This window comes from Spea bombifrons, chromosome 3 (genome assembly GCF_027358695.1).
Source record: "Spea bombifrons isolate aSpeBom1 chromosome 3, aSpeBom1.2.pri, whole genome shotgun sequence".
In the NCBI taxonomy this organism is placed as follows: Eukaryota; Metazoa; Chordata; class Amphibia; order Anura; family Pelobatidae; genus Spea; species Spea bombifrons.
Window position 1 is genome coordinate 76484396 of NC_071089.1, and position 12584 is coordinate 76496979.

A 12584-nucleotide genomic window follows, 5' to 3' on the forward strand; every position below is an offset into this window, starting at 1 on the left:
TTGGGTCTCTTTGAGAGTACCTGCTTTCTAAACTGCAGCCAATACAGCTCACGTTTGTCGGTGTGATTATGTTTGTCTTTTAGATGCTAATTTCTGAAATTGAAATGAAGCAGAGCAAGATGGATGAGTGCCAGAAGTATTCAGAACAATATTCCTCTGCAATTAAGGTGATTCAAGGGTATTTCAAGGGCAAATGCAAAGTATATCAAGAAACCCTTGATGCATTAAAAGGAAATAGTAACCCAGAAATGGTACAACGGTAATGTGTGTATAATAGTTGGCCTAGTAGAAAATGATTTTATTTCTTTTATAGGACTATGAGTTACAGTTAATGACATACAGAGCATTAGTGGACTCCCACCAAAAGTCCCCTATGAAGCGTAGGAGGATCCAGAGCTCTTCAGATGTTGTTATACAAGAGGTAAGTGATCTCTTGTTCAACAGTCTCTAACATGTGCAACTTTCTACGGACATGTAGCAGAATTGATACTGAGTGTATAGAAATGAATTATTCAAAGTGATGAGAAAATCCTCCCACATTACACTACTTGTCAGTTGAATACTGGTCTGTAGCACTGCTGTTCTCTCTGATTACACTCTATTGTCCAAGAGATTACTCTGATGTAGTATGATGTAATGTAATATGGGAGGGTTGTCCAATTAATGTCCTTGTCTCTGCAATTACTTAAAGAAAGGACCCATAGGCAACAATATAGTGGTGTGACATCACCAATGAAACGCACATTATGTTAAATACAAAAGGCAATTATTGGATACGTGAAGCATGGAGGCAGCAGTGGAAAATACAAGATATGTTGCTGATTATCACCGTGCTTTATTAATGCCTAATTCACAAATGAAATGTGAGTTGAAGTATCTGAAATGTACTTTTTTTTTTAGTATATGGATTTAAAAACTCGATATACTGCCTTGATGACCTTGATGACTCAGTTTGTCAAGTTTTCTGGAGATACCTTTAAGAGAATGGAGGAAGAGGAGGTAAGAGTAACATAAACTGATAAAACTTCTTGAATGAAAAGGCATTCTGGATTTTTCTTACATGGCATGCATTAACATAAGGGTAACTATGTAAGCAACTGTATACCATGCATCACATTTATACGTAATTCTTACAATTCGCAGAAATAAATGCAACATAACTAATAAAAATAATGTGGTTTTCTCTTCTAGGAAAAATGACTTTTAACTTAAAGTGAACATATATATAATGTGTTTTTAAACTTTCAGAGTTGTTTTGTCTTCTCTAAAGAGATGTAAGATGTTTTTCCTGTCTGTTGCTTATTATTTGCTGGTGGAGGGTACCTGCTGTGTGTTTATATGTGTTCTATTAAATGCAATATGGGACTAAGGGAAGCATCTGCCTTTGCACTAGCTACATATATAGGTTTAAGAAAAGGTTAAGGTAGAGTTACTGTTATTGCCACAACTTTGTTCATGCTGTGTGTTTTGCATGTTTTCTGAATACATGTGGGTGCTGTTGATCTCATCTATAAATATTTCTAGAAGGCATGGTAGTAGAAAATACCTATTGCAGAATATGGTAAGTCTATTCAAAGCCATAAGTGTCTTTCACTTTTACTGACAATACCTTATCTTCATTCACTGCTTGAACTGTTAACACAGATTGTTCGTCGTGCTTTCCACATCAAAACAATTGTACCACTTGGATACAATTGGGCTCTAAGTTCTTTGTGTGAACTTTCCGGTAGTCACTTAATTGTCATGCTTTGTGTTTATTAAGCAAAATATTTTCCTTTTCACTTGTAGACTATAATGCAGTCAGAACGTTATTCCACTAAAGCATACCCAGATTTAACAGATCAACATAAAGCTGTAACAGAGGAAAACACTAGGCTCTTGAAAAGAATACAAGAGCTTGAGCTTACTTTAGAGGAAGTAAAAAAGCAAAAATACCAGCTAGAGCAAGAAGTGCCAAAGCTGAAAGCTGCTGCCGAAACAGAGATGACAAGGCATCAAAAAGCACTTGAAGAATTAAGCATGCACAAAACCAAAGCAGAATATGAGGCTCAGCAGTTTCGCTTGGAGCTAGAGTCTACTGTAAAGCAAAAGGCAGCAGTCGAGCAGCAGCTGGAACACGTCCGCCAGATCACTCTGCAAGCAGAATCTAAAAGAAATGCTGTAGAAGACAAGCTCAGGGCATTTAGGAGCCAGATAGAGGAGAGCACAACTTCAAGGAGAAAGCTAGAAGACCACTTGAAAAGGAAAGACATTGACGTGCAAGAATTAGAACACAAAAAGATCAGCTTGATGGCAGAACTAAAAAGAAAGGCTGACATTGAGGAAGAACTGCTTGGGCAAATAAAGCAGCTTGAGCATGACCTTATAATCCAGAAGAAGATGGTTGAGAAGGAAAGAATTGAGTATGAAACAAAGAGACAAACGTCAGACTCAAGATATAGTTACTCTTCAGGCAAGGAAATCATAATGCCAGCACGCGCATCAGTCCAAGAGGCACACTATATGATAGAATCAGACATAAGAGGATCTCAGGTAGAACAGTATGCTAAAAAAGCAGAAACTCTGAAGCAACAGTTAGATGAACTTACACTGGTCAACAAGAGAGCCGAGAATGAAATCAAACAGTATAAAGCAGAGCTTAGTACTCTACAGATACAAAAGGCTGCTGCAGATGAAAAGAGCCGTCAGCTGAGAATCCAGTTGGATGACACACACAATATGCTACAGCAACTCAAAACTGACCTCGAGCAAAAAAAACACCAAGAACAAAGTTATGTAGTTCAGTTGCGAGAACTGGAAAGGAAACTGTACCAGAGCAAGGATAAAGCTGAAGAAGTAATGCATGAGGCAGGCGACCTTAAGAAAGCCAAAATTAGCTTTGAAGAAGAATTGAAGTCAGTTAAGCAAGACAAGCTTTCTCTGGAACATAAAGTAAAGTTGCTAAATGGTGATTATGATGATGTCCGAGACAAGCTTAAAGCTTGTCAGGAAGAACTCAGACAAAAAGAAATGTCTGAAAGAAATAGCCACCAAAAAGTATTGTTTTTGGAAGGTGACATAACCAGAAAGAAACAGGAGGTTGATGATTTAAGAAAAAAGGTGGATGAACTTGTTCGGTCACAGGCAAAGTCAGAGAGCAATGTGAAGTATCTGAATACTCAAATCAGCTCTTTGCAGAAAGAAAATGTGTCATTAGAACAGAGGTCTCAGTCCCGAAGTGGAGAAGCTGACAATTTACGTGAGCAACTAAAGAGAACCCAAGAAGAGCTCCATCAGAATGTTAGAACCCATAAAGAAGACCAGCAGAGAATACTGCATCTTCAGGATGAAGTGACAAAAAGCAATCAGCGGTCTGAATCTCTAAAACTAAAGCTAGATGAACTCAGCAAAGCAAATAACGAGACAGAGATGACATTGCGGAAAGTTAAATCTGACTATGAAAAAACTGTTATGGAGAGAAATACTTTGCAAAAGAATGTTGACATGTTGAAAGCCCAACTAGACAGCACCAAAGAACAAGTACGAATGGTAAATGAACAGCTGCAGAAACAATCCAAAAGTGAACATGAAGCTCAGAACATGGTGAAGCGCCTAGAAGATGATTTGAAAAGATCAAGAAATGATCTAAATGAACTTAAACAAAAATGTGACAAGCAAAGTCTCGCAATGCTGACTTCTGAGAAAGAGATCAGAAACTTGAAATCTGAATTAAATAGCCTAACAGTAGAGAAAAAGATGGCTGACCAAAAAATTCAAATGCACCAGGGAACTTTGCAAGACCTAAACAATAAGTTGAAAAAGATTCAAGATGAACTTCACAAAAAAACTTCAGATGAGCAGCTAGCTCAGAAGAAACTGTCTCTGTACAACGAGGAAGCCATCAAATACAAAAATTCCGTTGAAGAATTAAGAAAGAAGCTTGAAAAGACCATGGAAACTAACATAAACACAGAGAGTGACTTCTCAAACATGAGGCTTGAAGCTGTTACTCTGAAGCAAGAAAAGGGCATGCTGGAAGAAAAATTGAAATTGATGAAGATAGAAAATTCCAATTTGCAAGAAAGAATTAAAAGATGCCAAGAACAATTTAAGCAGGAGAAGAAAACAGAGCTGGAGTATGTTCAGAGGTGTCATAAGCTTGAAGAAGAAGTAGCATCTCAAAGGCAAGTCATTGAAACTCTAAAGCAGAAAATTGATTTGCAGAAGCAGGAGCACATAAACCAACTGAGGTATTTGCAAAGTGAGGTTCAGCAAAACAGTTCCAAACTTTCTGAGATGAAAGGGAACAACTATACATATTCTTCATCAAGTCCGCAGCAAGGATTTGACCAATTTAATTTGAAATCCCCAGCCTCTCCTGTAATAAGGCGGAAATTAGAATCCCCTCGTGACGTCAACTCCTCGGTTTTTAAAACTGAGCACGTAGACGAAAAGAAGAAGTATGTTGATGGCTTTGATGACAGTATGCAGAAGGAATTGCAGCTCCAGCTTTCAAGAATAAAGCAGTCGCTCGATGGTGGGGACAGCAAAGCACCGTATGCAGAGTATGTTACCCAGACAAGCACAGAGCTTCAGATTTCTATTGACAACATGGGTCCTTACAAACAGCTCTCAGAACTAGAAAGTATTAAGGACAAAAGCATAAAGAATGCCCTTCAGACTTTAAGGATTGGTGAAGAGAAATTTGGAAAACCTATGGAGGTATTCTATGTGTATCCTCCTCCTTTCCTTATGTAGCGATCACTACATGCTTACTGTATCGCTACTGAAACTCTCTTCTTTTTGTCTTCATATTAGTCTTGAAGGCCTTTTCACTTTTCCATGCGCACACTACTTTTGGTGCATTCTGTACGGGAAATGTTAGTGCATAATTATTTGGCACGTCTATCTAAGACGCATATGTACATTATGATATGTACACATAAAAATACTGCATATAAACTGCTTCCCTTAGAAGAAGTCATAACCTTTCTATTCCCTTACAACTCTGTGCATGGCTCTTCTGACTCTGGTGGGAAACAAGTCAACTTTTATACTTTTTTGCTGCCCTTCCTTATACTAATCCTAAAACAAAACTCATTTCTGCTCATGCTTTTGACTCTTGCAGCTTTGATGGTGAACCAGTGTGAACCAATTTTAAACATTACTATTTGCAGATGTTGAAGAGCAAGCAGTATGATGTACTTCTCGAAGTTACTACTGTAAAACAGGAAAAAGAGTTTCTGTTAAACAATGAAGATCAGGGGTTTGAAGAGCGTACTATGTTGGAAGGATATAGGAGAGGAGATTTGCCGAAGACGGGTTACGCGTCATCCTCTTACAGAAGCTATGCAGGCTCTGACACGATGAGTGACTGTTCTTTCACCGATGATAAGTTCATGTTTCAAGGTCTCAGGAAGAGTGTGTCTGCAAAAAAAATGGTAGAAGCTAAAATTCTGGATGCCAAAACAATGGAACAACTTGAATTGGGTCTAACGTCTGTTCGAGAAGTTCAGAAGACCCTTGATGTTTATTTAAGCAAAGCGACAGCTATTTCTGGTCTATATCTTGAATCAACCAAAGAAAAAATATCATTTCCTTTGGCTGCAAAGAAGGGAATCATTGAGAAAGGCTTAGCATTTGAGTTTTTAGAAGCTCAGGTAGTGACAGGTTTTATCATTGATCCATCTAATGGCAATAAATACTCTGTTGAAGAAGCCATCAGCAATGGACTTGTCGATCTGGAGTTCAAAGAAAAACTCCTTGAAGCTGAAAAGGCTGTTTTAGGATATATTCATTCTGGCAAGCGGCTGTCGGTTTTCCAGGCCATAGAAGCTAGGCTTCTTGAACGACAAAAAGGAAAGCGAATCCTTGAAGCTCAAATTGCCACAGGAGGAGTAATAGACCCGAGCAAAAGTATTAGAATCCCAGCAGAGGTTGCCATTTTGAGAGGTCTGTTGAATCACACAAGCTTAAAGTTCTTACATGAACCAGCTAGTAACATTAAGGGCTTTCATCGCCCAATCAGCAAACAAAGTATATATTACTCTGAATTATTGGAGCTGAGTGTTCTGGATTTACAGACTAATACCTACCTTTTACCAGTTGGAGAGAGAAATATCACTGCTTTCTCTGCAGAAAAGGGCCACAAGATATGCATAGTAGATCTTAAATCCGGTTCAGAGCTGAATCGTTTTGAGGCATATGAAAGAGGTCTTATTGACCAAAAAACGTATTTTGAGCTTTCACAACGTGAATGCCTCTGGGAGAGCTCCAGCATTTTTGACTCCAGCGGTAGCTTTCAAACAGCACTAACGGATCATAAAACGGGAAGACAGTTTATCATTGAGGAAGCTGCTAGCAAAGGGTTAATTGATAGAACACAGGTCACCAAGTTCAAAGAGGGACAACTCTCACCCACCGAAATTGCTGATATTCTGATAAGTAAATCAAAACCAATCAGAGATCCCAACAGCCCCTTGGCGGGATATTGGTTGTTTGAGACCAACGAGCGTACGTCTGTCTTTAAAGCTTTGCGCAGGAACATTGTTGACAGGGTGACGGTATTTAGGTGCCTTGAAGCACAGGCTAGCACTGGAGGGATCATAGATCCATCAAACGGGAAAAAGTATAATGTCACAGAGGCTTTACAGAAGGGTATAATAGATGAGGTATGTGCCAAGCAAATTCAGAAGTGTGAATTAGCTTTCACTGGAGTCATACATCCCGTAACCAAAGCAGTCTTACCCATTGCAGAAGCTATGAGTGTGAACATCTTCGACAAAGAAATTGGCTATAGATGCTTAGAGTATCAATATGTAACAGGTGGTTTGATAGACCCAAGATCTAAATCTCGGCTCTCACTGGAAGAGGCGATCAGAAATGGAGTTGTTGATGCTGCAACAGCAACAAAATTAGAGGATGAAAGATCTTACGTCAAAAATCTCACATGCCCCAAGACAAGGAGGAAGCTGTCCTACAAAGATATGCTGGAGAAGGCAGTGTATGACTGCCACACAGGACTTAGATTTACAGAAGCACCTCTGCCTCGCAATGTTGGAATCCCCAGTCTTTACTTCTCTTCTCAGTAAGGATCATGCTCGTGTCTTGTGAGGAACCTTTTGACCATGATGTTTCTGGAATTACCACCAGATCATTACAGGGAAAGGAAAGTCTGTGCCAATAGTGAAGTAGACAGACTATATACCCGAGTGAATCTTTTTTCATCATACTGTGTGGCCCCCATATATACACAGAAATAAGTGGGGAGCGCTTAATGTGTGTGAAAAACTATGGTGGTAACACAAAGGCAAAAACATCACAATTTAAAACATTAGTGTTGTTCTTCTTAACATTTACCACCCAACTATACATTTTACGCTGTGCATTTACCTTGTAAAAAGTGTTTAATCAGTCTACGTATTTTACTTTCTAATTAATCCATAATACCCGGTCCAGAAAGCAAGTCCTTCTAATGAATGAACAACTGAACAAAACGTGTTTTTTTCACAGATTGAATTATTGCTTTTAAGGTATTTTTTCATGTAACCTGGACCAGCGCCGTGTCTAATGCCCTCTTATGGGTGACTGCTTTACACGGATTGTATTGATCTCTCATATGTAAATGGCTGAGGTCCTTTGCATATGGCAGTCCTTGCCACAGGTACTGGCTCTGCTAAGCCAACCACAGGTATAGAACAATCCCATATAAAAAAAATTTGGATACTGAGAAATATCCAAAACCATTTGAGACTTTAACATCTTTGAGTGCGGTTACATGTTGTAAAGTTATGCAGCTAATGCAAAGGCAGCAGGTCTATGGACATAATGTCCAAAACGCTACTAAACATTATTATTATTAGTAGTAATATCTTCTGTTTTTGATTATAAGGAATCATGTGCCTGGTATACATATATTGTGTTGGATGGTAAACATATAATGGCTATATTTTACTTTGTATATTAATTCTTTTTTTATGATGTCATTTATATATCATGACAAATGAAATTTCTATTCGAACACAAATCTATTCTACGAGTTCTTTTTAGCATGCTGTCTAACTTAACCCTTAATTGAAAATTGTTTTCCTTCCTTGATTAACGTTTTGCATGTATTTTACGCCAGAAGTCAATGGAAGAGGAAAAGAAGGAACATATAAAGAAAGCAGGGGAGATTCTGAATTGGGTGTCTAAAGTCAGTAAAACTCTGAGCCGAGAAGAAGGTCAACAAAGTGCAGAAAAGACACCTTTGTCTAAGTCACAGGTATTAAAAGCATTTGCCATACCAGCCAACTAATTTTCCAATAAATTGCTCCTCGTTTATAGGTCATAAATCCCCCCAAAATATAAACCCTCCTTAACAGAACGGTAACAAAAACGTATCTTCTTCAGAGGTTTCCTTCTCAGTAAACAGAGAGCAATGGGCACACAATCACAAAGATATTATACACAAAATGCATATGCTGAAAGGTTAAAATCCAAAGTATGGTTTTTAAGGTTTAAGAGGTATACATATTGGATAAAGAATTCCACTCTCTTGGTCCACGGCGATAACATTCAGCCATGTTGTCATCAATAAATATGTGGCGGACAATAAGATGCACCAACACAAAATAAAGTGATATTTTTGGTTTGTGGCGGACGTAGAGGATGTTCAACTGGACTGAAATGTGAAGAAAGAACCATTTTCACAAACATTTTGGTCATTTATTTTAACCTTGACTTAACAAATAATGACATCACTTGTTCACAAAGTAATGAGCAACATGTATTCAGATAACTTCATCCGTAGCGTCCCTGCATTTATGCTCTAGTGTCTCTAGTGAAATGCGTTGGTTATGATTTTGTTCTTTGTATCCCAACAATAATGAGATTCTCATTGCTACATCGGTCGATTGTCAGTAGAATCTTTTAGGGTACAAATGTAGGGCAACCTTACACTACGAGGATGCTGCGTAGTATGGACATACCCTCTGCAAACCTTATGAATGGCACCACAGCATCAAAATGTATAACATATAATCAGACGGTTAAGAATAATGATGAGGAACTAGTAAAAACAAAAAACCATTTTTGTTCATCCGATATGTGTCATCTGACAATGTAGATGAATAGCAGAAAAATATGTGCAGAAGGTCAGTTATGGTAAGTTTTCATGATGACGCAATGGCCAGTTCCTTCAGATGTGTTCCAACCTTCAAAGCCAGTTAGGGTGTCATCTAGAAAAATAAAGCCAGCATGACTTCTGAGAATTCAGGGGGGTTTTTTATACCTGTATTTTACTTTCGATGAAAGAGACACTCCATTAATGAGTTGACTTCAATCGGTAACACAATTGCATCCCTTACAACAGTAGAATGAATTGACAAACCTAGGAGTTTGCAGGAGAGCGTCACGTTTTCACTCTTATGTCACCGTGCATTATGTAGATAGCACTTGTTGCAAAACAAGCATGTTGGGGTTAGTGCTTCATAAGAAAAATCAGGTAGTGGAAATGTACGGCCCTTTTGCAAACATTTTGAGTTTTATCACAAGGGTTACTGTAAAACAGTGACACAGAAGCAATATCATATAGAAATTAGATCCCTTATTAAATTTAAGTCTATATAATTCAGTCGTTACGTCTGGTTTCCATAATTATTTAAATGTTTGTTGGCATATTTAATCTACCTAATATCCAGTTAAAAAAAACACCAGTACATAACAGTTTTGTTTTTAGAATATTTTTATATTATATAATTAGCAATTAGAATATGACGTCTAGGCCAGACAAAGTAATTTGGTAAAGTTAAATATTTATATTTTGTTTCTCCCTTGTTTCTTTCTTAAACGAGTGAAGGACTCTACGTTAGGAACATTTTCTACCCGTTTAGATACTTTTATAGTTGCACATGCGAGAGGCAGAGGTTGAGACGGGGGTGCTGCTGAAATTCCGGGAAATCATTTGCAGCCAGAAAACCAATACAATTTATACAAGACACCATAAAAATAAAATAGTGGTAGAAAACATGGAAAGTTATTTTATTTTATATGGATTCCCATTTATTCCGTGGAAACAGTAGATGGGGTGGTTGGAAACATATACACATCTCCCACACACACAGATGAGACAGACACTCTCCAGTGATGGGGCGCTGTAAAGTGTGTCCCATGTGTTGTGTTTACATGAAGACATACATTATTATTATTTTTTTTTACTAATGTTAAAAAATAAGGGATTTCTGTTTAGTTAAACGTTTAATATGGATCAGCTGATACTTTTCTGTTCCAGTGGACAATGTCCCACTGCCACTTCTCAAAAATGGCATAACACAAATGAAGACCCCCTTTACAATATGAAGAACAACTCTCTGTATTATATGAAACTTGCAGCACACTGACCCTACTTTATAGTTAAATAATCATCTGCATAGGGCAGAGAATGGGCACCAGCATGGGGGTCACTCTCTCTCTCTCTCTGTTCCTGTGTTAGATCGACAAACAGAGATATCGATTGCCTGGTGTCACATACCCTACAGCTAGTCCTGGGCACTTAATATATAATTGACACCATTGTGTTGATTTTCTGCTTTCCATTTACAAATCCCCCTTTTAATTGAAAATAATGGCACTTGATTAGCTGCCTGCTTTATAGACTACATAATCACATTTTATATATCAGGTCCTGCTTGAAAGCTGCTCCTGGATGGCTCTAGGTGATACTTTATTTCATTCTGTTGCCATATTCAATATTATCCATTATCACATCCACATTATCTCTTCTGAAAAGGCAGTTTCTAATGTCTTTTGTGCCATCCAAGTATTAGGATGAGCACCTCCTTCAAAAAATAGAAAACGACCATGGAGTAGAATAGAATATCTTTTTTCTTGGTAAACAGTAACCGACATGTTAGAAAATATAGAAAATAATTCAAATAAATGGTTTGGGATTGTTGTGAGGGAAACTGGAAAACAAAAGAAAGTGAAAACTTACATATAATACATTTAAATGAAATATTGTCAATCGAGAGGTTAATGTTCTCAAACAATCATTTCATGTACTTTTATAATGACCTGTTAACAAGAATTAAGCTAACTCCTAAAACATACCGTTTCTCCAAAACAACATTTAATAGTCCCCTGTAATGTATTCATCCACAAAGTACGTGGTCCTCATGGTCCATGTGCAATCATTTCCACAACAGACAGAAACAAAAATAAACATTCCTTATACCACGATGGCCTATGGCCTTCCCGTATAATGTAGTAAAGATTACTCTGGCAGGCAGGACTAAAGTGTTTGAATTCATTTGTGTAAAGGAAACATATGACACTGATGTTTATTGAAGAGTTGAAGAGCAGTCATTCCTGACCTCCTTAAGTAGCCCATACAGGACAGAATCAAAGCATATGGCTGGCATAAACACTGAGCTGGCGATTATCTTGGTATCTGGGAATTCAGAGACACAGATGGGTTTTGAGGTTTTGAGACGTTCCAGGCTTGACACCATTTGAATTTCTCCCAGATTGGCGGGCAGTTGGCGTTTAATCAGAATGCAATACATGCTTATATGAAAGAGCAAGCAGTGACAAATAAGATGCCATGGTCCAATATTGCATATTATTTATTGAGTTATTATGTGGAACGCTAAAGTCTATTACACAGAATACACATTTGCAGGGTAGATTTTGTGACTGAATTTTTTTTTTGTGCGTTTCCATAATGCACCGCAAAAAGTTTTTGCTTAGTGTAAAAGTGAGCTAAATCGTCTTGACATCGTGGGGCCATGCAACTTTTTATAACTGCTTCAGTTGTCTACTACATTAATGGAATATATAACCCAGGGTGCAGACAAGACCAAATTCTGTTTAATAGCAGGAAAACCAACTAGATGGGCCGAATGGTTCCCTACTGAATTTAGAACCTATTGAGATATCTTGTCTAGGGTGCAATACACAGCACTGACTTTTTACAGCGTTCTAGATTTACACAGAAAATGATAAAAAAAGAACTAACTTGAGTCGAGTTTAAATGAAGCATTTGTAGTACCGGCATCCGTCCCCTTATTAAAAGTTAATACATTCTTTATTTTATGCTTTTAGATTTCCAGTGAGGAAATACTCAGCAAACAAGAAGAAATTACAGATGCTTTGCAGACATTGCAGTTGCTTGTAGCTAAGCATGGTGACAGGTACTTTGCTTGTTCTATACAATTATACAATTCCTGATTGTGCTGTGCACTCATTAGATCATGACTCAAACAATTTCGCATTCCTCAGTTCTATAAGAATTTGGCATTTTTGGGTATTCAGATATGCTTTTGCAGATGTTGTGTTGATACTATACTCCAGTACCAGAATTCTCTGTCTGCCAAGCCTCTGTGTGAAATAAGTGATCATTAATATATCACTAAATCAGTATCACAAATTTACACATGTGATCAGCTAACTGGCTTTTGTGCCTTTGTTAAATTAATACTCCCATAATGTGCAGCGGAGTGTACAAAGAAACATGGGACCTAAGGTTAATAACAGTTGGGGATCTTCAAGTCATCTCTTGAATAGATATTTGTATGACGCGGTATGGGAAAGCTCTTCATAAGCACTGACATGGTAGAAACAATAGC

The 12584-nt window shown here is 37.8% G+C and overlaps 1 protein-coding gene across 1 annotated transcript in view; it reads left to right on the top strand.

The window, feature by feature from the left end:
• DST (dystonin) overlaps nucleotides 1–12584 on the top strand; it is a 219477-nt gene that overhangs the window by 121809 nt on the left and 85084 nt on the right. Inside the window, 5 exon segments of the mRNA XM_053458898.1 lie at nucleotides 84–167; nucleotides 314–421; nucleotides 901–999; nucleotides 8105–8242; nucleotides 12061–12149. Coding sequence (XP_053314873.1) covers nucleotides 84–167; nucleotides 314–421; nucleotides 901–999; nucleotides 8105–8242; nucleotides 12061–12149 — 518 coding nt within the window.